The sequence below is a fragment of the Cherax quadricarinatus genome, chromosome 18, assembly GCF_038502225.1.
Source record: "Cherax quadricarinatus isolate ZL_2023a chromosome 18, ASM3850222v1, whole genome shotgun sequence".
NCBI lineage: Eukaryota > Metazoa > Arthropoda > Malacostraca > Decapoda > Parastacidae > Cherax > Cherax quadricarinatus.
Window position 1 is genome coordinate 4,787,503 of NC_091309.1, and position 27,804 is coordinate 4,815,306.

Below are 27,804 nucleotides of genomic sequence, written 5' to 3' on the forward strand. Positions count from 1 at the left end.
CACATAAGGGGGATTACCAACAGACCCCTGGCAGTCTTCAAGCTGGCACTGGACAAGCACCTAAAGTCAGTTCCTGATCAGCCGGGCTGTGGCTCGTACGTTGGTTTGCGTGCAGCCAGCAGCAACAGCCTGGTTGATCAGGCGCTGATCCACCAGGAGGCCTGGTCACAGACCGGGCCGCGGGGGCGTTGACCCCCGAAACTCTCTCCAGGTCCAGGTATTTGCCTTAGAACCATGTCACTGGTGATTTTAATTGTGCATAACTAATTTTTGTCCTAACCTATAATATTTTTTTATTTTTGGAATTTTGCTATTATCATCCTGTGTTTAAACCAAGAGGAAATAAGTGATGAAGGTTGTACACTTTTTTTTGTCACTGACAGTGAGCTCAACTGAGCAACTTTTAAGTGGGCCTATCATTTCCTATTAATCTTTCTTCAATATACCTGAAAGAACCTTTTGGGCTGGTCTTCTAATTATTTCTGACTTGAATTTCATTTTTTCTTTTGGCTTTTCTTGTGTACTTTTTATCAAATTGAATTTATTGTTTCCTTAAGTGTCCCTTTCTTCTTTTGATTTCCCTGTAAATGCCTCCCTTTTGACCTAAGAGATGCTATAATCCATTATTCATCCATTCAGGGTCATTTTTGTTTGATCTAATTTCCTTATATTGGCAACTATTGCCACCTACCTGACTTGCCAGGTCATGCTAGAGGGCTCCACCCACATAATCCTTGGTTCCACAAAATCAGCTGCATGAAAATCAGGGACCCCATCTTGATTGTAGCTATTAAGGCAATTCCATGATTCGTATATGGAAACTGAGTGATTTGTGATTGTTTCATCAGGTTCATCATTAACCTCAGGATTACAGTAATCAAGTGATTTCTTGTTAGCTAGAACCAATCAAGCAGGTTATTTCCTCTAGTTAGCTCCATCACAGATTGTTTTAAAAAAAAAATCCTGGATTGTTGCAAGAAAGCCACTAGACTCCAGATTTCCTGTCAGATTGGTCCAATCAATTTGGCTGAAGTTAAGATCTCCCATTAGCATAACATTTTCCTATCTAGATGTCTTAGTAGTTTCATCCCATAGAAGTCTACTGTGTTCCCTATCAAGGTTAAGTAAGTTTATTCAGGAACAGGTACACAAATTACTACATAGTAATACAGTGGACCCCCGCTTAACGATCACCTCCCAATGCGACCAATTATGTAAGTGTATTTATGTAAGTGCGTTTGTACGTGTATGTTTGGGGGTCTGAAATGGACTAATCTACTTCACAATATTCCTTATGGGAATAAATTCGGTCAGTACTGGCACCTGAACATACTTCTGGAATGAAAAAATATCGTTAACCGGGGGTCCACTGTATATGTGTATATACCTTGGATAATCCAAAAGTCAAAGTGACTTACATCAATTGGGGTCCTGTAAATCAAACCCAAGACTAGCTTTTATGTCCTTCAAGAAACTGTAGCGAAATAGATTCAGCATCTGTCACCTCCCTTTTTCTATCTTGTCTAATGCCAAAGCTTAAATTATGTCTGATATGCATCACCACTCCAGTGAACAGTTTACGGATTATTTCTAGAAAGCAGATGTCACTTTTTTTGCAGCAACAGTTCTCAACTTGTTTGAGCCTTAAAACTTAACAGGCTGGAGAAAGAGGTATAAAAGATCCTGATAAGTCTCCAGAGCATCCCTCTTCTGAAGTGAAGCTCCTTGATACTGGTGAGGAAACATGCCCAGCATTTCACCCGTGCTGTGTTACCCGTGTTAGGCGAGTACTGTATATTAGGCTTCTACATAAAAAAATAAAATGACCTTACCTTGTAGAAATGTGTTAATGTTTATGTAAATTTTGTACATTAATGTTAAATGGACAGTGAATTTCCCATTAGTATAACAGCAAGTCTTCTTGTAATTTTATTTTTATTTTGCAGCTGTTTCGTCCTTTCATATAAGATGTATTATTATTATAATCAAGGGAGAAGCGCTAAACCCGGAGGATTATACAGCACCTGGGGGGGAGATGTGGAAGGCATTCAGGCTTAATTCAGGGAGCTGGAGCACAGATCCAATTCCCTAAATCAAGAGCCCCTCACCAACATCAAGGAACCTTCCCTGAGGGGCATATAAGATGTAACAGTATCAAATACATGAGACATGATAACTGTGTAGCAGTAAAATATTAGAAGTATTTCTAATAAACTTCTAAAAATATTCTTTTATTTACATACTGATAATATAAATACTCTTTGCAAGACAGTTTAGTATGTTTTACAAAAAAAATTTCCCTTTCAGTTGCATTAATGTTAGTGAAATGCTCTTGATCCATGGAATTGGAGCCACCCTTGGATCACACCTGATTAGCTCACAGTTTGCAGGCACTATATGACCTCTATGGGTACAATTCTTTCCTAGGAATTTAATAATATGCAATATTCCATAACCATAATTTTTAATGGGGGTGGAGGGGTAAGCCAGTGGAAGGCCTCGGTCAGATGACCAAAAGCTCCAACTGTGGGTCATCATATGACTAAGACCTGCATCAGGAAACACTTGTCCTATTTCCTTACAAACTTACCTAATAATATGCAAACTGCTGCAGTATTTTTATCATGGTTTCTAAAAAGGGAAGATAAAAGCTGTGAATTATGTTTTGATAATTTATTTACATTATTTAGTACAGTTAAGACAATACAAGAGCTTGAACTGCGACTAGATATGCATAATACTATGCCAGGAAAAATTACCCAAAATGAAGCAGATAAAATGTGTTACACAATATAAAGATAAATATTGTCACAGCAGTGACTAGCACCAATATCAAAACTTTTCTTTTATAAACTTGTAGTTACTCTAAAAGATTATTCATATACAACAGTAACTTTTGCTCCAGAAGCAAAGTGCCACTAAAGATTAATACACATGAGTAATCTCAGAGTAGACTGCTGTCCTGATGCTCAATAAGGCAAGCATGACAGACTGTATTTATTTTTTTTGTACAGCATAATTATATAAGTAATAATGATATATAAGTAATTATAAGTAATAATGATTTTAAATAGAATTAGTACAACTTTTGTAAATTAAAAATTTCTAAATTCTTGTGTTTGATTTCAAGAAACATTTAACACTATAGTATACAACCTTAATGACCCTAGTGTAGTCGATAGACTTTAAACCCTGGTAACAAATCTATAGTATTATACAAATTATGGCCTGCAGTTAAAAATGTTTAAGTGAGGCTCTATATAGAAAATAGAAATAAAAGTCAAAATAAAGGTAACAAATAGCTTAAATTATCATTACACTGATACATTCACTTAAATAGATCCTTAGTAAAAATTTTACATGTATACATAATAATAATATTCCTGTAAGTTTCAGAATGGTTAGCAAATGTCCATACAGTAGTATGATAGGCAGAGAGAGAGAGAGGCTTTTAAAACTACCAATACATAAATTTTATACTGTCCTTTTATTCAAATACTCATTAAATTATCATCAAATAATAATTGCATATACTGAAAACAAGTTGTGAATAATAATGTACAAAAAGATATCAAGTATGAGTTTTCTATTTAAAATCATTGTCCTTAAAGGCATAACTCATATCATATATGTATCAATATACATACATACACATATATGTATATGAATACATATACAGATTCTCCATGGGGAAGTGGAACAGAATTTTTCCACCGTAAGCCATGCATGTCATGAGGCGGCTAAAATGCCAGGAGCAAGGGGCTAGTAACCCTTTCTCCTGTATAAATTACAAATTTAAAAGGAGAAACTTTTGTTTTTCCTTATGGGCCACCCCGCCTTGGTGGGGTATGGCTGGTTTGTTGAAAGAAGAAGAAGAGTTATACAGTATAGATATCTGTGGGGAATTGGAAAAGAATTCTTCCTTAGTAAAACATGCATGTCATAAGAGGCAACTATAATGCCAAGAGCAAGGAGCTAGTAACCCCTTCTCCGGTGTAAATTACTAAATATAAAAAGAAAATCTTTCATTTTTCTTTTGTGGGTCACCCTGGCTCAGTGGGATGTGGCCAGTTCGTTGAAAAAAAAACAAAAACATATATATATACATATATATACGTAGTTAGATACAGAAATAAATAGAAGTTATTTATAGTTCCAGGTCTGAAATTGTGTACACTATACAGTCTATTTGCATATTAAAACGAATGTACATATTTTCACAATAGTTTTAAATATGTAAATAATATTGTCTTATAAATAGTAAAATAAGATAAAAATACTGTTGAAGCATCTGAACACTAAATACTGCATTGCAGAAATAAAGTTTCTTAAAAGCTGAACCCTTTCTTTGCTTTATAAGTCTGACTTACACTTTGCAATATTAAACACAAGGATAGGTTAGGTAAGGTTTGTCAGGAAACAGGACAGATTATTAAACACAAGGTAACTCTCTCTCTGTTTATCCTGCCACATGAGGTCATACCTAAACCATATAAATTCCATATCCTATTAACTAGGCAGTGCTCATCCAAGACTCTATATAAATCTAAAGTAAGTTTGTAAAACAATGATTGGGTTTATTACTAATTATAAATATTTCTCCTGTTTCTTATTCAAAGAGAACTGGTAAAAAAAGAAGTATAAAATGAGAGCTTTATGTATGACATAAATGGTCACCATTTTTATTTTTATGGAAAAATATAAATACTACATCGAACTACAGTAGTGCTGTATATATGTAGAAAATTTGTATGAAGAAGTAAAAATATGAGGAGAATATACATCATATCTACACTTAAATTAGTACATACATTAATACAAAGATGCCAAGCCTGAAGATGATGATAATATTAAATAGCAAAGCCATTAATTTTTTTGGGTATACTGCACTATGATAACTACACAACTCCAGCACAATTACACTACATGAACTATAAATTCCTAGAGTTAGATACAAATTGCATAATACCTAAGTGGTATATTGAACACTTTTGAAGCCAGAGAAAATGTGAAAATAATATTCATTATTAAATATAGATACAAGTTAAATATAAAACATAGGCAGGGTTAACTAATGCTTAGCTTTCTGTAATTTTAACAGAAAGCAAATTATGTACATTGTGTGCATGTAAAGAACTCTTTGTTCATAAAAGGCATATATGTAATTTGTGTCATGTATTTGATGGATGATGTTTAGCAGTGATGTTATATAACTTCCTAGATGTAAAAATGATGAAGATTTGTAAACATACTTCCTTTGTCAATCAATTCATCATAAACTGTATTTAATGTGGCCTTAATTTTTTTAGTTATTAAAAATGACCTTTATTTAATGGAAATTTTCTAACTAAGCAATTGTATCATTCAAAAAGTGTTTACATTCATTTGATAAATTTTGAATTTAAAAAATAATAAGAATTCAATAAAGAATCCAAGATAAAATTACTGTAATACTCAAGACACTATCAAAAGAATTCAAAATGTTAAGAGTTTAAATGCTAACTGATATTGTTGGTTGTGCTAAAGGATACAAATATGCACTTTAGAGTAAGGAGTCACATTCAAGAACGATTGTTTTCTTTTTATCAGAATTTCAATTCTGGAAATCTCTGAATTAAGTTTAGGAATAAACATACCATATTCCAAAATATATAAGTCTGCAGAAGCTATTTAAAAAGAGATGCTCCTTTACAGAACTTCTTGTGATTTCCAATCAGTCTTTCGTGCAACTGAAGGTGTCAATCAATATTTAACCTCGGCGGAAGGTCCTGACAGAATAGACACTGGAGAGGACATACAGAGCACAGTTCACTAGTCCCAGACCCTGAAAAGACAAATTAATATCTCATCATGAATCAATTTTTCAATCCATAATGAACATAATTTTTTACAAAACTTCTTCTGGATATAATCAGTAATCATCCCCATTCCTTTTTTTTTTTTTTTTTTTTTTTTTACACACCAGCCATCTCCCACTGAGGTAGGGTGACCCAAAAAATAAGCCACACTTTCATCATCACTCACTCCATTACTGTTATGCCAGAGGTGTGCCAATACTCCAGTTCAGATGCCCATCCAAACTGTAATATCTCTGCCCCTCCTTCAGAGTGCAGGCACTGTACTTTCTCTATTTCATATTAAAAGACAAATGAAAACACTGTACACTATGTAGCACTGCTCACTTCCTTTCATACTTATAATTTTGGAAAAACAGAAATATAAAAAATGGTATAAATGTGATGGAGAGAACAAAGGAAACATAAGATGCAGTACAGAGAAAGTGGAAGGAAAACTGGAATGATTGAAAAATCAGTGTTTGAAGTTCAAGACAATGCAGCCCTCTGATGTACATTCATCACAGAAGAGCATAAGTAGGAGTCAGAGTGCTCTGTTACTCGTCTCCCATAGTAATTCTTTTGCGAGAGATAGAAGACAGTGTGTGCACTTTTCTCTACATATCTATGGACTACTATATATCTGTTAATGGTCACTGGTCTCATGCCAGGCCTCATCAACTGGGCAAGCATTATTTCAAGTACATATAAAAGCTAAGAAGAAATACTGTACACAGGATAGTAAATATAAGCGTATACTGAATGTAAGTAGAAACTTGTACGGTTTGTCTGCCATCTTACATGTTCGAGAGATGGAAAGAAAAGATCAACAATCCTGCATGAATGCAAAACATTTAAAAGGCTTCCATTTCCCACTCATATGACATGATAGTAGCATAACTGTGGATGGTTGCTGTCCATCAACCAACTACTAATGATATTTCCTAGCAAACTGAGATCAATTAAGTAGAGGACCTTATACAGTCAGCTTCAGGTAAGAACCTTATGTTATTTTACTGCACTGATATGCTCTTACATAGAAGAAAATCATAAAAGTAATATCATTCAGCATAAGCTGAAGTATTTGCGAGTTCAAGTAAGAATTAATAGTTCAAAGCAGGTTTTCTGATATAAAGCTACAACCCATTGTCCTGATGTGGGTATGCATACTGACAGCTTATGCCATTACGGTACTGTACTGACAAGCTGAAGTAATTCGTTACATCTGTATTATCTCTGTAAATTCCTTCATACATGAATGCCAGCTTCATCACTGAAAGTGCACTCACCCCTGAAAATATTTTAGAGTTGTAGCCTTTTTCGTATATTTTATATCCTTCGTTCCTGGACACCACTTCCCTCAGTAGGTTAATAGAAGAACACACTAGAAGGTAGGACAGTGTACCATGTAACAGGACAACCTAAAGGGTAAAAAAAATCCACACCTCAGTCACATGCATACTTTTCTACTACTCCTGAACTTGGGGTTACTGGTGCCTCAATTATACAATATGTAATGCTCACCTCTTACCATTGCAAACTCATCTTATTTGAGTACAGCACATCTGGTTATTTCTAACTTTGAAATGTTTGTAATTTTGACTGGTAATCGAACATTTCATAGAGTATGCATGAGGCAGCACAACAGCCATCGTGGTTCCTACTTCACAAATTATAGTTTACAAAGAACAGTGAATTTTGTAAGTACTTTATTGTAAAAGTAAATAAAAATTAAAATTATGTGTCTAGGAACCAAGATGTCAGAATTATTAATGGAGAAAATGAATGCTTCAGGTTCTTTGTCTTACTGGTACTAAGTACTGAGTAAAATACCGAATAATATTACAGTAGTTGTGTTAATGTGATAAAAGTTTTTAGAACAAAAATAAACCCTCATCAAACTCAGTTCTTAAATTACTAGTAGAAAAAAGCCTGAAACATCTACCATCCAGCACCAGTTGGAAGGACACGCTTCACTGCTACTTACACTCGCAGCTGTCCGAAGTGTGAGACTGTGACCTTTCCGCCGATAAGCAGTATTGTCGGTCAGGTAAATGAGGAGGCAAAGGGCACTGGCGAAGTAAAGCAATACTGCCACTATGTGATATAACATCTCCTGCAGGACCCAAAACATGATAATCAACAGTGCAAAAGAATTTCTAATTAATAAATATGATTCCCATTAATGACCAACTCAGAAACGATCTATGGCACACTGATTTCTTTCTTTCCGAGGTACAGTAAATGGCTGAAATATTTGGACTAGAAGCTACTCAGAGGAATACTTACTTATACACTATACTGCACAGGGTCATAAAATCCTACCTGTTCTAACATGCATTTATATACAATATATGTACAGTATATAGTGTTCCAGCAATATGTATTGTAATAATACTATGCAACACCTTATTTTTTCCTACTCCATGAATAATAGGTATTTCTTCCCATTTATCTAGTTGTAAATATTCTCATAAAACAACCTTAATCATATATAATGTACATTAGTATGACAGTGTTATTAAACACAATGAACAGAGAAAACTTACAAAGAGGGTCTTGGGAATGATGGAGGCAGTAGCAATGGAACACAGGAATGAGAAGAGGAGGAGTGTCGTGGTGATGAGGCAAGTTGTTGCTACTTGCAGGAAGAACAGCTCTGGCACTAAGACATCTGTATTATAAGACCAATGGATGTAGTGTCCAATGATCCCAATTTCCACACATCCAAGAATCTGAAAAAGGTAATTTAAGTCACCTTTCAGTCTATATGTAATGTGTGTGTATGTCTATGTATGCGCAGTAGTATATGTTTATACATACAAACCATCTGTATATATATCTTCTTTCAACAAACCAGCCGTATCCCACCAAGGCAGGGTGGCCCAAAAGGAAGAACAAAAGTTTCTCCTTTTAAATTTAGTAATATATACAGAAGGGGTTGCTAGCCCCTTGCTCCCGGCATTTTAGTCGCCTCTTATGACACTCATGGCTTATGGAGGAAGATTTCTTCTCCACTTAACAAGGAGTGTGTGTACACACACCCATAGCAGTCACCTTTTTAAATACACCTGTACACCTACTTGTTAATGAAAATATCTAATCAGCCAATCATGTGGCAGCACCTCAATGCCTAAAAGCATGCAGACACGTTCAGACTGAATATTAGAATGAGGAAATGTGATCTAAGTGACTTTTGACAGTGTAATGATTGATGGTGCAAGATAGAGTGGTTTGAGCATTTCAGAAACTGTTGATCTCTGATTTTCATGGACTACAGTCTACTCTAGATTTTACAGAGAATGTGAAATACACAAAACATCCAGTAACAACGGAGTTCTGTTCCTAAGACCGTATCGGTAAACAAATTCATCACTTAGTGAGGAGCATACTATAATGGTAGTGGGTTTGTGTCAACCATCTTTGATATTGTTTACTGTCACCTTTACACCATTTATAACATTTCTTTTATTTTTTTAAATGTTTATACAGCAGTTTACCATATATTGTAATAAACAGAATAAAAGAAATCAGCTCTAATATACATTATTTAGAGAGCCCGTTGTAGGTCCACATCGTCGGTAAACGAGTGCGTCTCTAAGTCAGGTTAGGCTGTATCATTGTTGTGAAAAATTTTGATAATTTTCCTGTAATTAGTATAATAATTGAAGGATGGAAAATTTTGATAATTTTCCTGTAATTAGTATAATAATTGAAGGATATAATAGTGTTTGTATAATGTAGTGTAGGTGTATAGTGTTGATGTGACTTTTAAAAGATGTTAAGCCACAGAGGAACCAACATCCCCTCTTTTTTATGGTAATCAGTTAAATAAAACATGCTTATTAAAATGTTGAAAAGAAATTAATATTCAAATAATGACAATGTATTACACATCTGGAAGTGTTACCGAATTAAATAAGATGTATTGTGTATGAGAACGTTCAGGAGAGGAAGCTGTGTAATGTAGTAGTAATGTGTACATTGATCTAATTAGTGTTGTAATTAATTAGACATAATCGAAGCTGACATAAATAGTATCAGCATAAATTTGGTACTATCTGTGTAGTACAATCTGACAACTGCACTATACAGATATAAAGTGCAATCGTCAGATTAATGCTGATAATATTAATAATATTTTATTTCAGCATGATACAGTGGTTGTACAAAGGAGAATGACATTAGGTGTACATGAGATGTGGTGTTAACAAAATGGAGAATTGACCACCACATGGATGATAATAGTGTGTTTTTGCCTCCCAGTGTTTTAACTCTCACACAACAGATAATGAAACTATTTATTGGCCAATATTAGTTGCTTACCTATAGGGAGGCGTTAGGATGTAAAGCATAAGAAATAGATGAGTATTTTAATTTTCATGTACATTCACTTATAATGTAATTGTATTAATTTTATGTAATGTGACAACTGTGTGTATAATAAGTAAAATCAGTGGACCAACAAATTACTTAAGACTGTCAAGTGCAATAAATTTTTCTTGATATAAAATTCACAACCAAATTTAATACAGCCAGTGTTACTGTCTTGGAATGATTTAACCCTTAAACGGTCCAAACAGATCGACGTTCAAATTCGTAGTGCTCCAAAAGTAGATCTACTTTTTTTTACATATTTTCAAATATAACAAAAAAAATGTAGATAAAAGTTTTTTACACGTTTTCAAATGTAAAACAAAAAAGATCTACATTTTTTTACATACTCTCAGATGTTGAAAAAACATATATATACGTTTGGACCGTTGAAGGGTTAATAGTTTAAGAACTATATGGTCAAATAATTTAAGGTCCAGATGTGTGAGTTTGGGGAGCTGAGAAGGTGGGCATCAAAAGAGGGACAGTGCAGTGAACCACTGTTGCTAAAGTCCTACCTATCTCTGAGGTACAACTACAGGTGTAATCTATTTTAGATGTGCCAGAGTTTTCCCCAGCTATGTGTGTGAAATTATATGGGTGATTTTCACAGGACTGTACCTGTGAAAATCACCAACATAATTTCTCACAATTGTCATCATTATAGACTTAAATCCATATTTCAAATGATCATATGAAGGCTGGTAGAGCCTAGTTTACATTCCCATATGTGACTGTCCCTTTACTTGTAACTGTATTAAAATTACCACCTCTATTCACTTATTATATTTAATATCATTACTAAGGGTATCAATACCCTCACACCTTACTGACTGGCCATAGGTAAAAGACAATAAATCAGTATAAAGTCACTATATGCAATCCTTTACTGATGATGTTTTGCCCATGCTTTATCAAGTCACTAACAGATGTTCACATTATATTGCACTGGTGTCTCTTGCAAAGACTTGCTCTTCTTCCCTATATACCATTTCAGATGGGATTCTTCAACCTAGTATGGGAGTCCTGGGTTTGGTTTTAAGGACCTGCCAAATATGGACCAGTAGGCCTGCTGCATTATTCCTCCATTCTTATATTCTTATGTTAGGAGTTAAGAGAAAGATAGCTGGTTCCTTGAATGCTTATTTCTATTTGGCAAGGGTGAGGTGTGGCTTTAGGGGCAAAAACCCCTTAAGTTTACTACAGTAACCAGCCATACATACTTGGAGTTTACCTGGAGAGAGTTCCAGGGGTCAACATCCCCACGGCCCAGTCTGTGACCAGGCCTCATGGTGGATCAGAGCCTGATCAACCAGGCTGTTACTGCTGGCTGCACACAATCCAACATACGAGCCACAGCCCGGCTGGTCAGGAACCGACTTTAGGTGCTTGTCCAGTGCCTGCTTGAAGACAGCCAGGGGTCTATTGGTAATCCCCCTCATGTATGGTGGGAGGCAGTTGAACAGTCTTGGGCCCCTGACACTTATTGTGTTCTCTTAACGTGCTAGTGACACCCCTGCTTTTCATTGGGGGGATGTTGCATCATCTGCCGATTCTTTTGCTTTCGTTGTGAGTGATTTTCATGTGCAAGTTCGGTACTAGTCCCTCTAGGATTTTCCAGGTGTATATAATCATGTATCTCTCCCGCCTGCATTCCAGGGAGTACAGGTTCAGGAGCTTCAAGCACTCCCAGTAATTGAGGTGTTTTATCTCAGTTATGCATGCTGTGAAGGTTCCCTGTACATTTTCTAGGTCAGCAATTTCACCTGCCTTGAAAGGCAGTTAGTGTGCAGCAATATTCCAGCCTAGATAGAACAAGCGACCTGAAGAGTGTCATCATGGGCTTGGCATACCCAGTTTTGAAGGTTCTCATTATCCATCCTGTCATTTTTCTAGCAGATGCGATTGATACAATATTATGGTCCTTGAAGGTGAGATCATCTGACATGATCACTCCCAGGTAGGACAGAGGTAAAAAATTTAATCACTATAGCAACTAAACATTAAAGATCTATTGGTTATGTACAACACAGGTCAGCAGTTTTCCAGAATGTTAACAGTCATCTGTTGTCTATTAGTGGTTCTGGATATTATCTTCCCCAGGGCCTGGTCTCAGGCCTACTAGACTGGAGAAGAAATATTACAGGATTAACAAATAGTAAGAAACATAAAAGAAAGGAAAGGGAAGGTAAGTAAAGGTATGTGTATACTGAATGTTAGAAGTTTGTAAGATTTACCCATGTTCATGATACGATACTACGTGCCGCAAAATGCCCTTCTCACACTATACCACTCACTTATTTATCCATACCTCACCTATGCTATTTGTGCTTGGGGATCAACTGCAGCAACACACCTAAAGCCAATAATAACCCAACAAAAAGCTGCAGTAAGAATAATCACTAAATCCCATCCCTGGCAACACACCCCCCCACTCTTCATAGATCTAAACTTACTCCCTGTTCATAAGATAAGATAAGATTTCGTTCGGATTTTTAACCCCAGAGGGTTAGCCACCCAGGATAACCCAAGAAAGTCAGTGCGTCATCGAGGACTGTCTAACTTATTTCCATTGGGGTCCTCAATCTTGTCCCCCAGGATGCGACCCACACCAGTCGACTAACACCCAGGTACCTATTTGCTGCTAGGTGAACAGGACAACAGGTGTAAGGAAACGTGTCGAAATGTTTTCCACCCGCCGGGAATCGAACCCGGGCCCTCCATGGGTGAAGCGGGAGCTTTAGCCACCAGGCCACCGGGCCACCGGTGCATCCACACTTACTACTGTGCAATCTACATCTACAGGACCTTAAACTCCAATATCAACCTTGACCTAAAACGCTTTCTTGATAGTTGTGACAGAACCCACAGGCATAACACCAGACACAAACATCTCTACGACATTCCCCGTGTCCGACTAAACCTTTACAAAAATTCAATGTATGTCAAAGGCCCTAAAATCTGGAACACCCTATCTGAGAACTCTAGAACTGCAGACACATTCATCACCTTCAAAACTACCATTAGAAAACATCTTATCTCCCTGATACACCCCGTCATCTAACTACACGAATACCACCTGGTGGTTCACACTTACACTCACTCACCCATTTGACCATAAACAGAAATATTAATCTCAATCTTAAAATAATGAATCCTATGATACTCCAATACTGAAACTATGTACTGTGCCAAAACAAAAGCATTCACATTGCTAAACTCACAAACTAGTATTTAGTCACCTAGCCATAATACCAACTTACCTCATACTGTAATTTGTAATATTTTAAAATAAAGAATTAAACTAAGTCTGCCCGAAATGCCTAGCCATGCTAGGCGTTCTAGTGGTACACTGTAATCATTATTTAACTACATGTAAACCACACAACAACCAAATTCTGTAAATTCAACATTGTAATCTTTATAGAGAATAAACTTTGAATTGAATTTGAAAGTCAACCATAATAACTGGAAAGCTGCTTCCAAAATATATGTTGTATAAAGCAAATTGTGTCTACAGGTGTAAAATATTTGATTCTATGATTCCCTCACAAGCAAGTTTCAACAATTGGTCATATCTCACCAAAACTGAATGACACCCCCCCCCACAAAAAAAATTTATATGAAATAAATACACTTAGAATGATTGGACTAATATCAGTGTGTTCACAAACTTGTTCACTACTTTTATAAGTATTACTTTGCCTAATTTCAGAATTCTTGGTAAAAATTAGCCTCACTTTCATAAAACACTGAAGTAGCTTTGCTCATTCATTCAATTTTTTTATATAAAGCCATTTTGCAAAGTTAAAATAAGAAATCACATACACTAAAAATTTACTTACAATCTGAAATATTTGCAGAATTCCAGGAAATGTTTTGAGGTATCCAGTATTAATGAGAAATGCTGAGGTGGTGGTGGTAGTCACCATCCTATGAACTGTAACTTGGGTTGACATCTTGTATCTGTTGGGTAAAGCAAAATATAAATACCATAGGTTCTCCAATGAGCATGACTAGTTACATTGTGCATAATCTTTTAAAGGTTTACTCCCTTTGATCAGTTTACATTTAAGAAACAAAAAATGGCAAAATGATGCATTACAGATAAGAAATTACTGCAGTCAAATAAAATTAGAAAATGGGTAGCCTTAGTTTAGTATTATTTCCATCTTGGGATATTTCCATATTAACTGCAGAATACAGGAGCTTTATCCACGACTTTGAAACATGTTAGAGGGAGAGTTTATGGATAAGACACCCGTACGCCTGGTATCTTGATTTGATTATTATAATCAAGGGGGAGCACTAAACCCGTAGGAACCTTGATTTGACAGATTTTTCCCACCATGGGTTAATCAGTCTACAAGCACCTTGCTACCATCACTTGGCTCAGCCCCGAGCTGAGAATAGAATTAGTCGTCAACTAGCCTCATCTAGGGAGGGTGGGGCTGCCCCTTTCTTCCCAATAGTTAAGACATCGTTTATTTATATTTTACAAACCATAAAACATATTTTTTTCTATATATAGAATGTAAGTAAAATGTGCAATGCATTGCTAATATCCTGTTATGTATATTCGGTTTACAGAATTTTGGCTCACAGAAGAATTAGGGAGGATATGATAAAAATGTATAAATGGGATAATAATAATGTGCCGATTATTATTAGTATTATAATCAAGGGGAAGCGCTAAACCCGGAGGATTATACAGCGCCTGGGGGGGGGGATGTGGAAAGCATTCAGGCTTAATTCGGGGAACTTGAGCACAGATCCAATTCCCTAAATCAAGAGCCCCTCACCAACATCAAGGAACCTTCCTTGAGGGGAATAATGTGCCGAGAGCACAGGTTGGCCATTGACCAACCTGTATAACGACAAAACTCTAAATAAAATTAACTTATAAAAGCCACCTCAATGAAAAGCATGGGCGCCAAGAGTACACTAACAGACAACAAGTGTTTTGTTGTATCTAGTGTACTCGTGGCGCCCATGCTTTTCATTGAGGTGGCTTTTATAAAAGTTAATTTTATTTAGAATTTTGTCGTTACACAGGTATATAAAGCGCAAAATGCCATTGACCTCAAAGCAATAATTTCAAGTTAGACAAATATAAGTTTACAAGGGATGTAGGGAAGTATTGGTTTGGCAATAGAGTTGTAGATGAGTGGAACAGACTCCCAGGTAGCGTCATTAGGGAACGAAAACTTTGGTTAACTTTAAATATAGGTTGGACGTGTACATGAGAGGGTGTGGGTTACCTGGAGGTTATTCCGGGGATCAACGCCCCCGCGGCCCGGTCCACGACCAGGCCTCCCGATGGATCAGGGCCTGATCAACTAGGCTGTTACTGCTGGCCGCACGCAGTCCGACGTACGAGCCACAGCCCGGCTGATCCGGCACTGACTTTAGGTATCTGTCCAGCTCTCTCTTGAAGGCAGCCAGGGGTTTATTGGCAATTCCCCTAATGCTTGATGGGAGGCTGTTGAACAGTTTTGGGCCCCGGACACTTATGGTGTTTTCTCTTAGTGTACCAATGGCGCCCCTACTTTTTATTGGCGGCATTTTGCATCGCCTGCCCAGTCTTTTACTTTCGTAGGGAGTGATTTCTGTGTGCAGATTTGGGACCATTCCTTCCAAGATTTTCCAAGTGTAGATTATGATATATCTCTCCCTCCTGCGTTCCAACGAGTACAAGTCAAGTGCTTTCAAGCGTTCCCAGTAGTTAAGGTGCTTGACAGAACTTATACGTGCAGTAAAGGATCTCTGTACACTCTCTAGATCTGCGATTTCACCTGCTTTGTATGGAGATGTTAATGTACAGCAGTATTCCAGCCTAGAGAGAACAAGTGATTTGAAAAGGATCATCATGGGCTTGGCATCTCTCGTTTTGAAAGTTCTCATTATCCATCCTATCATTTTCTTTGCACGTGCGATCGTGGCACTGTTGTGATCCTTGAAAGTGAGATCCTCAGACATTACTACTCCCAGGTCCCTTACATTATTTTTCCGCTCTATTGTATGGCCGGAGTCAGTAGTATACTCTGTTCTAGTTATTATCTCCTCCAGTTTTCCATAACGGAGTAGTTGGAATTTGTCCTCATTGAACATCATATTGTTTACCGTTGCCCACTGGAAAACTTTGTTTATATCTTCTTGGAGGTTAACCGCGTCCTCAGCAGATGACAGCCTCATGCAGATCCTAGTATCATCCGCAAAGGATGATACGGTGCTGTGGTGTATATCTCTGTTTATGTCTGATATGAGGATAAGGAATAAGATGGGGGCGAGTACTGTGCCTTGTGGAACAGAGCTCTTCACTATGGCAGCCTCCGATTTAACTCTGTTGACCACTACTCTTTGTGTTCGATTTGTTAGGAAGTTGAAGATCCATCTCCCCACTTTCCCAGTTATTCCTTTAGCACGTATTTTATGGGCTATTACGCCATGATCGCATTTGTCAAATGCTTTTGCAAAGTCTGTGTATATTACATCTGCATTCTGATTTTCTTCCAGTGCATCCAAGGCCATGTCATAGTGATCCAGTAGTGGGGTGGGGTGGGTGGGTGGGGTGGGAGTATGGGTGGGGAAGATAAGGTGTGAGTTAGACTTGTCTAGAATGGGCCAATAGGCCTTCGATGTTCCTTCGTTCTTATGCTCTATTATCCTTTAAAATACACCACAGTGGGCTTGGTTGATGGAGCCTAAATGGTAAAACAGGTTAGAATTTTCATGATCTTCACCCGTGTACACGACTGAGTTTTAAGCCCGAGTTGGACAACCATATACGTAATAATATTTTAATAGTACTCTCCCCATCCTTAATCCCCTCGATCATTTCCGGGATCTAGATTCGAACCAGACAATTTGCTCAGGTTATGGCAGCGAGTGCGGAATCAGCTGGTGGGATAGACATGTTTTGGGAGCACCCACACTAAAAAGTGTGGGTGCTCCCAGGTGCCCAGGTTTCAGTACCTATAATCTGAAAACCCCAGCATATGCACTTATGAAGCCAGGTTAAGTACACACAGTATATAGGTTTGTTTCATGTTGGGCATATATGCACATGAGTGAAAGATTATTATTAAACAAAACTGCGCCAAACTCATGTGGGTCATTAAGTACAGTAAGAAGGGAAATTATATTTGTAAGTATTCCATTAAAAGACACTGGCAGAATGGAAACCTATATTGTGGAGAAATTTTCTCCAGGAGGGGGGTATCAGCCCCTTCAGCCCCTTTCAGCCCTGAGGGTTCCAGCTCTCTCAGAAGGGGCAAGCATCTTGTTTACTGGTACTGCATCCCAGATGCAGTACCAGTATACGACGTGGTCAAGCGACCGAGGCTCCATGCAAGACTCCAGTGTTGCAAAGTGTATTTTAATCAAAGACAGTCCATCTCTTACCTTAGCAGGACAATTAAGGAAAATCCTGCTCCCACTTTATTACCATGGTAAAGATAGTGTACATTGTTGTCTATGCTTAAGACAGCAAGATTCAAGCATTCTGCTTTGCTTCATGGAGGAAGTGGCAAGGAAGCAAAAGCACTAGGTCAGCTTTTCCTTTATGTGCTAGGGGCAGTAACAGTGTAAGAGGCTGTGGCTTCTTCAGATTACTTTTGACTCTACTGAGAGTCACATTGATGCCAGGATAACCAACAAAGAACACTGATCCGCGCGTTAGTGTGAACAAAGTGTCTCACAAAACACAATAAACACTTAAGAGAAGTGTGATCAGCTTCTTTAGTGATAAGATTGTGAACAATAAAGACAAATCTTGTGGAACATAGTGTACCAGTGTGCGTATTCCTAGACTATGGAAGACGTGGACATCCAAGGACACTTCAGCTTCTATCAAGTCACCGATATCTGTCGAAGGTGTGAAGAACACCATAGCTCACGCTACAAGAGCAAGGTAGGTTACGAATTTCTTGTAGTATGGGGGACTGCGCAGTTCGCAAGGAGTTTGTAATCAACCTATAGTCGGCAGTGAGGACTTTTGAGTCCACACAAGTAAGTTTGTCAGCAATCCGTGAATGAAATATGCTGACATAACACCCCCTAGGGGTAATTTATTGTTTCCATAATATGATCTATTACAGCCCGCTGAGAGATGATCATGACAACAATTCAAGACCTCGTCTGCAGGGGCAGCTGTGTAGACGATTTGCTGTCTTTTATCAGCTAAGTATTCCCTATATTTAAAATTATAAACTTAGCTGGTAACCCATTTCTCAACATAAATCAAGTCGTTTCGCTTGGCACCAAGCTTTATGAAGTCGTTAACACTAACAACGAGAAGAATGCGGGCATCTAATGTACACCATTCCTTGTAGTTGTAATAAAGTATATAAAATCGTGATAGAGTGGTTTGCTCTACCTAACTGCAATGAAAAGATGGCCAGGGACCTTACTGCGGTTGGATGGAAAACTTGCGTTCTGGGTTCCTGACCAGCGTTGTTGCCAGGAGTTTGAAGTAGACCGTTATTTGCTGGAAAAATCTGAAAAAAGACACCCTCTGCAAAATTTATGAGATTTGGCGTGAATATCAAGACAGGTCTGTACGTTATGTGCTTAAATTGCATTTCCTTATCTCCCACAAGATTCGTGCCACAACACAATATATTCAAGTCAGTGTCCCCATAATACATGCCAAAACAGGTCAAGAAATAGTTGCTTTAGAAAAATATCATGTTACCTAGTGACCAGAGAACAGCCCTGACTTGAATCCCATCGAAAATTGTTGAAATATAAGGAAAGTTCCATACCAAAATCGCCTGACAAAGATAAAAAGAAAATAAATCTGGATTCAAGAAATGGATATAACTGACTTAATTTTTTCCGATTCTACGCCTAACCACTTGAAACTGGTAATGAAATCACATGGAAATGACCCAATATTAAGAAATATTAGAAGTTCCTTTGTAATTTGGCAGTATCCCCAACATAGTGAAGTCAAACATCATTCAGGCAATCTGTACAATGATCCATGTAGGAATGAATGACTGGGAGCCCACGACGACCACAGACCCTCCATGTATATACATGATACATCTGTTATTTTAACAAGGAACCCCCACAAGGAAGCATTTTCTATGAGGGTGAGAGATGAGAGGAAAAAGAACTAGGTGGCCCGGTGGCCTGGTGGCTAAAGCTCCCGCTTCACACACGGAGGGCCCGGGTTCGATTCCCGGCGGGTGGAAACATTTCGACACGTTTCCTTACACCTGTTGTCCTGTTCACCTAGCAGCAAATAGGTACCTGGGTGTTAGTCGACTGGTGTGGGTCGCATCCTGGGGGACAAGATTAAGGACCCCAATGGAAATAAGTTAGACAGTCCTCGATGACGCACTGACTTTCTTGGGTTATCCTGGGTGGCTAACCCTCCGGGGTTAAAAATCCGAACGAAATCTTATCTTCTTATCTTATCTTAACTTTATTCACCTTGACACAATCCTAAGTTCTCGCCGAGACAAGAGAAACCTACCCCACCTTTTTTCTCTACCTGCCCCTCCTGCTGTTACTAGAGAAATTACATTAAATTTCGGCAAGCACGCCTGGGATGGAGAATTTATTTCTATTCTCTATGCACGGTATCTCAAAGACCAGGTCCATCTAAAGAGGTAATCGATTTCTTTTACTTGAAGCCATAAAAACCTTTAACGGACTGTTCTTCTATATATTTTATTGCTAAGTATAATTAATATCATGAATTACTGTCAAAATTTACTTTACAGCCATGAAACTTAACAGATGTGAACGCCAGCCATGACACACTGACCCCACCATTATAATGTCGACCTCAACTCTTCTCTTCTACTGTATCTTACACTCCTCTGACCATGGTGAAGTTTCTTTTCTGTTATTTGAATAACAACGGCAATTTTGCCAAATATTTAGTTTGAAACTGTACCAGATGCTCATCATGTGCCTGGAGGTATGTACTATAACAACGTCTTTTATTGCCGAACAGGCGGTTTAGAGCTGCAACTGAGTGGTGGGTTGGTCCCTAACCCTGAGGGACTCCTCTCTCTCACCTATCTCCCTCTCTCCACATCTCTCTCTTACACAGGTGGCTCGTACTTTCCCATCTGAGAATGTGCTGCTGTCATTAGCTTTTATTATTACTGTTTTACCCTTCAATATATATAATGTGCAACATAGCCGACAAACCTCAACGTACAGAAATAAATATTAAAGCCAAATTGGTAATTGTCATATTGAACAGCTGAATGTACAAATGAGGTTATACACTTGAGTGTAACGTTTCACTTGACAATCAAACTTTTTAAGTCGTTTACTTTTTCATGAAAAAAAAAATGGTCTGCAAGCGAAAAGTTGTTTCAAAAAGTTTCCATTCCAGCTTGTTGGCTTCACAACCAGAGGCTCACGGTTCACTGGTCCCAGAAAGCTGCGGAAATGGCGATATCCTATATAGATTAGTCTCAGGGCTATTCTTTATAAACGTTTAGGAATTCAAGTTGGGCCATGCCAGTGGTAGGACTCACGAGCTAGATATATCACCGGATAGAATCTTTAAACTAGTAAACTGGACTATCAATTAAATTATACTAGTGACTAGGATTTGTGAACTAGGCTATACTAGCGAACATTAGTTGAGCTAAGCTGTACGATACAAATCCTACGGGTTTAGCGCTTCCCCCTTGATTATAATAATAATGTACTATACAAATTAATAGACAATGCATTTTAATGATGCTTCGCCACTGGTGAGTTTTTTCATTCATAATACAAAGACTAGAAATTTCATGAGATCCTGTGAGCAAGAAACTAAGCACTATATATTGTATAAGTTGTGTATTAGGATTAAAGCAAAATCAGTGGTTGGCCATCATCAAAATATTGTGCTTATGTATCTTTATTTCCACATTCTCTAGGTATTATCATATTTTTACCTTTACTAGGTTATACTAACGAACAGAACATTTAGCCTAGGTTATTCTAGAATCTTTAAATTAGGCTGTGATAATGAATAGAATTTTGAAACTAGGCTTTTTAGCACAGTATCTGAATTAAGTTATGCTAATAAACTGGACCTTGAAACTAGGCTATACCAAAAAACAGGCCCCCTTGAACCAGGCTATACAGCGAACAGATTTATGAACTTTTCTATACCTGCGAATACTAGTGAACTAGGCTATAGTTTATTTCAAAGTGTAAAATGCGGACGTTACAAAAGTGCAAGAGACACATCTGTGTCTCAGTAGTAGTAACCAGTTACCAGTAACCAGTGTACCAGTAGTTGACTCACTACCAACCGTCTCTGCCTGAGTCACTGTCTATTCATATTGTGCTGACCACAGCAGTATTCAAAGACCCCCTCACATATGGGTACTGTGGGCGGCCAGTCAGTTATACGAGAGTGTGGCGCCCTTCCACATACTTCAGTTACAATATACGTACTTCCAGCCTACGTGAGTATTTTTACCCAATCCACGTGTTCGAACTCCCACATGATATGTGCAACGTCATGTAACCTTAAATAAATAGAAGTTACAGAAATGTCTCATACGTAGGCTATACTAGCGTATGTCAATGGCGTGTGAGCAAATACAAGGTGGCTGGTTGGTTAGATATACTTACTAACCAGGTTTGTTATGCATACTGATACAAGTTGAGTAAGAAATGCTTGGTGGATATGTGAGAGAGACGGCAATAAAAAGAAGGATAATGTAAATGCACAGCAAAATAAGGAGGGAAAAAAAGACGCAGGAAGTCTTAGTATGTAAGGATACCTAAAACAGATTTGTAAATAGGAGAAAGCAGAGTAAGCGAGTAAATGAATGCACAGGAGAGGATGGATGAGCTGGATAAATAACGTATAAAGAATATACAACGTATTGGGGAACCTTCATTTAAAGAGACGTTCGTTCAGCAGGAGATTCTTCAATCCTGGTGAGGGAAACGTCTCCTTAAATAAATGTCCATCATATTGTACGCTACACGTTTTTATATATCTGTCGGTACCAGTTTCTTTGTGTGACTTAGAAAGTTTAATAATGTTATACGAGTGAAAACATTTTGCTACATTCCTCCCTGATCACAAGTCCCTCCTCCAACACGTCTTCACGTGGTAAGATAAGATTTTCGAATTTTTAATCCCGGAGGGTTAGCCACCCAGGGTAACCAAAGAAAATCAGTGCGTCATCAAGGACTGTCTGTCTTATTTCCACTGGAGTCCATCAATCTTGTCCCCCAGGATGCGACCCACACCAGGCGACTAACACTCGGGTACCTACTTGCATGCTAAGTGAACGGGAACAGCAGGTGTAAAGCAACACGCCCAATGTTTCCACTCGGCCAGGGATTGAATCATGGACACTGTGTGAGGCGAGAGCGTTGCCTACCATTCATGACAATGGCTACCAATTCCTCAAGGATGCTACTGAAACACTAGATCTTGTTTCCTTCATGCATATACAAGAGAAATAATCATAATAGGGGGAAATAAATCACATGTGAGGAACATTATTATATGATAACTAGCGGCTGACGCCCATCACGTCGCCCTGAGAGACGTCATCGCTCTCACAGGCTCCCAACAATATGACTGACTATCTGTGGCGTCACTTACATTACTGTCTCACACACTATGATATCAGTAACGTCTATTATGATTATGTCATATTAATTTATTTCAACTGTAGACATTAAGGTTCCATTACTGGCTGTGAGGAATCTCTATAAACACTATTACATTAATTTTGGGGAATAAAATACTCTTTGTGCAGTCGGTATGCCTTAAACAACACTAATTTTATACTTTCGCCGTATTAGAGTTTAATGGAAGTAAGAAATTATATTACAGCCTTATTAACGCTACTAGGCCCGAGTTCTATATGCTAACATTTAAGGAACTTATCTTGAACAGTACTTTCAGGAGTGGCAAAAATACACTGTATCCCTCAGATATAAATTATATAAATCAAACTTTACTGTTAAAACCACACCGACGGGCAATCTAAATATCTCTAACCCTTCAAGTTGTGGGTCCCTTGCTGTAGATGAAAGGCTCGTGATACAAGCAATTAAACCTACCCTCCCCTTCTTTGGGTTAAACATAATTACCTCCCTTTCCCATATGGATTTACGCTTCCTCGTGGACTTAATGATTACAGCGCGTTACTTTATCAGAGTGTGGGTTCACTGCTGTCCAACTTACCCTTCAAGGGAGGAGGAACCTTGATCTAAGAAATATGCGCTAACCTCCCCTTTCTCGGATCAAACAAGAATATAATACTAAGCACTTGCCCACTTAAGTGTGTGTTGCCCCGACCAACCCTACTATATATGACCTTCTACTAATTGCTGATAAACTTACAATAATGTCTTATGGTGTATTATACTCGCATCTGAAGATAAAAAAAAAAAAAGCTTTGTGATGGAATATATGAAAACATCTTGTGTAGGACTATGAGAAAGAAACCATGCGTCATAGTGAAGTAGTATATAAGAAATATATTCTGCATAGTGGAATATATAGAAACCATCTTGCATGGCACATGTTGGAAAAACTATCCTGACTTCCTATGACATGGAAACTATTCTGCATAATGAAATATGGTAGGATAAGTATCCTGTGAGATGGATTAGGACATGGAAATCATTTTAAATGATGAAATGTGACATGAAAATTATCCTTTGTGATTGAGTATGACTGGAAAACAATCCTATGTGGTGGAATGTATGATGGAATGTGTGATGGAGTGTGACAGGAAAACATATACTCCATCCTGCGTGATGGAAGCATAGTTTTTTGTAATCTTGAAGTCATTAGTGCATGACGTCAGCACTTGTAGCACCACCCATTTGTTGATGTCACTAATGCAAGATACCACTAACACCACCCACTTGCTAGTCACTGGTACATGATATCATTGCTAACACCGCCCACTTGTTGAAGTTACTAGTGCATAATATCAATACTAGTACCACCCACTTGTTGAAACCACTAGTGCATAACATTAATACTAGCACCACCCGCTTTCTTAAACTACTAGTGCTTAACATCACTATACGCTGACACCAGAAGGCAGAAGACTAGGGAGGGACATGATTTCAACTTACAAAATAGCGAAAGGAATAGATAGGGTGAATAGGGAGAGCCTGGAAGGCGGGTCTCAGGTATACGAGGGCACAGCTGGCAGCTAAAAGCACAAATAAGTCACATGGCTATCAGGAAATACTTCTTCAGCCTTAGAGCGATCATGAAGTGGTACGACCTAGCGAAGTGGTGGAGACTGAATCCATACATAACTTTAAAATAAGATATATATGTTAGGACTCACGCAGCCAGGAAAGTGAACCCATTAGCGGCCAGGAGCGGACTCCAACCCCTGCAACCACAAATACATTGAGTACTACAAGCACCAACTTGTTGAGATTACTAGTGCCAGATATCACCACTACTAGCACTACCCACTTATTGAAATCACTAGTATAAGGCATCACTATAGTACTACTCATTTGTTGAAGTCACTGTAACCAAGACTCAATACTGGACGAAATACTTTTTTTAACACCAACCGTCTTCCACCAGGTAGGGTGACCCGAAAAAAGAAATACTTTTACCAAAACTCCGTCTCCGTCTTGCCAGAGGCGCGCCGACATTACAGCTCAGATGCCCCCCTTCGAAACTACAATATCCCCACCCTTCCTTCAGAGTGCTAATACAGGCCTGCACTCTGAAGGAGGGGTAGGGATATTGAAGTTTGGAGGGGCACCTGAGCTGTAATGTCGACGCGCCTCTGGCAAGACGGTAAAGTGATGGCGAATGCTTTTTCTTTTTCGGGTCACCCTATCTGGTGGGAGACGGCCTTTGTTTAAGAAAAAATAAAGAAAATACTTCATCTGGTTTTGAGTCTTGGCTACACACGCTAGTGACTTCAACAACTGGGTGGTGCTAGTAGTGATGATAAGCACTAGTAACTTCAACATGTGGTTAGTGCTAGCAGTGATGTCATGCACTAGTGTCTTAAACATGTGAGCACCACTAGTAACTTTAACTGATTGCTGCTAGTAGTGATGATGTAATGCACTTGTAACTTCAACAGCTGGTTGCTGCTAGTAGTGATGTCATGCACCTGTAACTTCAACTGATTGCTGCTAGTAATAATGTCATGCCCTTGTAACTTCAACACCTGGTTGCTGCTAGTAGTGATGTCATGCACTTCAACACCTGGTTGCTGCTAGCAGTGATGATGTCATGCACTTCAACATCTGGTTGCTGCTAGTAGTGATATCTGGCACTAGCGACCTGCAGTGCGTGATGCAAAATGCTTCAAGTGCAAGTATTACGTGCGTATTTTCCCCTTGTTATATGCATGCACAAATTTCGCATGTCATTATACTTCTCACGTAGTACGGTCTTATGAAGCATCACTATCACTGCCATATTTAGAAGAAACTCTAAACTTGTGGAAGCGTTTACTGATTTCCCACAAACCTTCGGACTTTTTTTTAAAGTTCGGGAAAACTTGAATAATTTCCCAAGCTCTCAAAAATGGCAATGTCAGTGCAACCAGAAAGTAAAGGCCCGCAAAGTATGTATACATACATATTTATCTGTTCTGCTGCGTTGAAATAAACAATGAACTTGTCCACAACACCGAGAAATATAGGAATATTACGCTCGGCCTTGCCTAGGGCCGCCCACCCCTGGCAAAGGTCGCATCCCTAAATTTTTATTAAAAAAACTTGTTACAGTATACTGCCTAAATTATCACATTTTTTATCAAACATATTGTACATTTTAAAACCTGTACATACTAGCGGCACACTTAAATAGTGAATGTGAGTTAGAATATTGGAACAAAAGTTGTTTCTGGCAGCAGCAGCAGTGCTGAGCGAGGCACTGTCAGTGTGTCAACACCAGTACGGTGTCTTACCCCGTTAGGGCGTTGCCTCCAGATGACACTGTTTCATGATATTTTACTGACTTCCCACACCACTACCGACTTAATCCTTCTCCCAGTATGTCCATGGGGACCAAATTTTTATCTACGCCCATATACATTGCAAAATACTTACCAGAGTTATCACAAATGAGCGCGAGTCAAATGTGGATCGACCAAGAAGAGACTAAAGCGACTTTATGTGTGTAGCGTCGGCAACTGACTGGAGCCTCACACTCTCAGTCGGGCTGCCTAGCTCACCCGATACTCAAGCCAACTCCATGAAGTTTTTATATTGACTCACTGTTTATTCCGTGGAATTAGAGGATTTAAGGATATGATAGGCAAGCTGTAGGTTCATCCTTACTTTTAACTGTTGTTCACCACCAATTATTACGCAGTGGTCCACTGCGTAATGATCACATACACTGCCTGTGAATGTGTAACTTTGGGAGACTACCGTTGTTGTTCCTACCACCGTTTATACATCTCTTATCGTCTCTTACTTTCAACCTTCCCTGCCATTATATCAATGAAGGGCACGGTCCTCCCCTCACAAATCTTTTATATCACATATAGTAACTTCTCTGGTAGAGAGTTCTTGGCATAAAATAATATCTAGGCAGACTTCAGGTTATGTTGCGTTGGCTTCCCGTATCAGAAACTTATTTAAAGACCACTGTATGCTTTGCATAAGGCTGTAATGATCTCTTGAGGTCTATCTTATAGACTGCTTCAAAGTTGGTGTTTCTTAGTGTTGCATCAACGTTGTTCTTTCTTAGTGTTGCATCAAAGTTGGTGTACACACCAAAGCAAGCGTACACAAAGCAAGTGTACACACTTTGCAAGTGTACACACTTGCTTTGTCCGAGTAGCAGGTTCTTGCTTGTGACTCGTAGTTCAGTCATAGCACATACAGTTAACAACCGAAAGGAATCTGGCTTAATTCTGAGCGAGTCGAGACACATGGGCAAGTCTGCTCACACCTGCTGCGCCTACTCCCTAGTCGCATCCTGGCGACATGATCCAAAAGACCTCAACGGAAATAAGCCAACCTGGTTGACTTATTTTTGTCATTTGAGCGTATAGCTTATTGTGCACTCCGTGTATACACCATCACGTGAGGGGTAGTGCAAAAGGATAATTTGACTTTCTTTGAATATACTCTAAATATTATTATTTTTATTATTATTTGTTCAAGGGGAAGCACCAAACCCTCAGGTGGTATCTAGGTCCTAAAGACCGGAACGTTATTACATTTGATCAGAGGAAGGCGAAAATCCCTATACACAAAATCCCTATTCCATGGATTAAGAACCCCCCACAGGCATCAAATAGGGTCAATCGTTTACCCAGTTGCCAGGTAGAGCTTAGAACATTCACACAACAATCTTGGGCTCACCTTGTTTGACTAGATATGTCCATTCCTACGTCCAAAGATTTAAGGAGAAATGCTGTCACCTCCTGCACACCTGACACAGTTCTTGCAACTAAAGGCTCATGATGCGGACCTCGCAATGCATCTTGGCAGCGCAGTGGTATATAAGTGGGTCAGGTTTGCCTTGGTTGCTAGTGGCAAATCGCTCTCTCTCTCACTCACACACACACTCGAGTATTGCGAGTATTGCCTACAAGCATAAGTGGAAAAAAGAAATGTCTTAGACGGGTGCCTCGCTGGAGAGTAT

The 27,804-nt window shown here is 38.5% G+C and overlaps 2 protein-coding genes across 5 annotated transcripts in view; one reads left to right on the top strand and one right to left on the bottom strand.

Moving 5' to 3' along the window:
- Nucleotides 1-2,658: 2,658 nt before the first annotated feature.
- On the bottom strand, nt 2,659-27,675 carry LOC128689535 (protein singles bar). Of its 3 annotated transcripts, XM_070086118.1 has the most exons (6): nt 27,522-27,675; nt 14,054-14,174; nt 8,384-8,569; nt 7,822-7,950; nt 7,124-7,255; nt 2,659-5,824 (listed from the first exon to the last, which is right to left on the bottom strand). In XM_070086118.1, exons 1-6 carry the CDS (start codon nt 27,542-27,544, stop codon nt 5,750-5,752), a joined length of 666 nt encoding a protein of 221 aa, XP_069942219.1. In that variant the 5' UTR covers nt 27,545-27,675; the 3' UTR covers nt 2,659-5,749. The 3 variants fall into 3 exon arrangements, with proteins under 3 accessions (XP_069942219.1, XP_069942217.1, XP_069942218.1); XM_070086116.1 differs by lacking the exon at nt 7,822-7,950; XM_070086117.1 differs by lacking the exon at nt 7,124-7,255 and having other exon boundaries at nt 27,522-27,674.
- Nucleotides 21,509-27,804, top strand: part of GC (gamma-glutamyl carboxylase) — a 94,685-nt gene continuing 88,389 nt past the window's right edge. For both annotated transcript variants that reach the window (XM_070086112.1, XM_070086115.1), the window contains exon 1: nt 21,509-21,640. In XM_070086112.1, coding sequence (XP_069942213.1) covers nt 21,554-21,640 — 87 coding nt within the window. In that variant the 5' untranslated portion in view covers nt 21,509-21,553. The remainder of the gene's footprint in view (nt 21,641-27,804) is intronic.

Bases quoted from the DNA above. Each gene is read 5' to 3' on its own strand.
- LOC128689535 (XM_070086118.1), bottom strand. From the start codon at position 27,544: ATGGACATATCTAGTCAAACAAG. The intron at 14,175-27,521 runs GTGAGCCCAAGA...TTTACCCAACAG, and splicing joins GACATATCTAGTCAAACAAG to ATACAAGATGTCAACCCAAG. The intron at 8,570-14,053 runs GTAAGTAAATTT...TACCTTTTTCAG, and splicing joins TTCTGCAAATATTTCAGATT to ATTCTTGGATGTGTGGAAAT.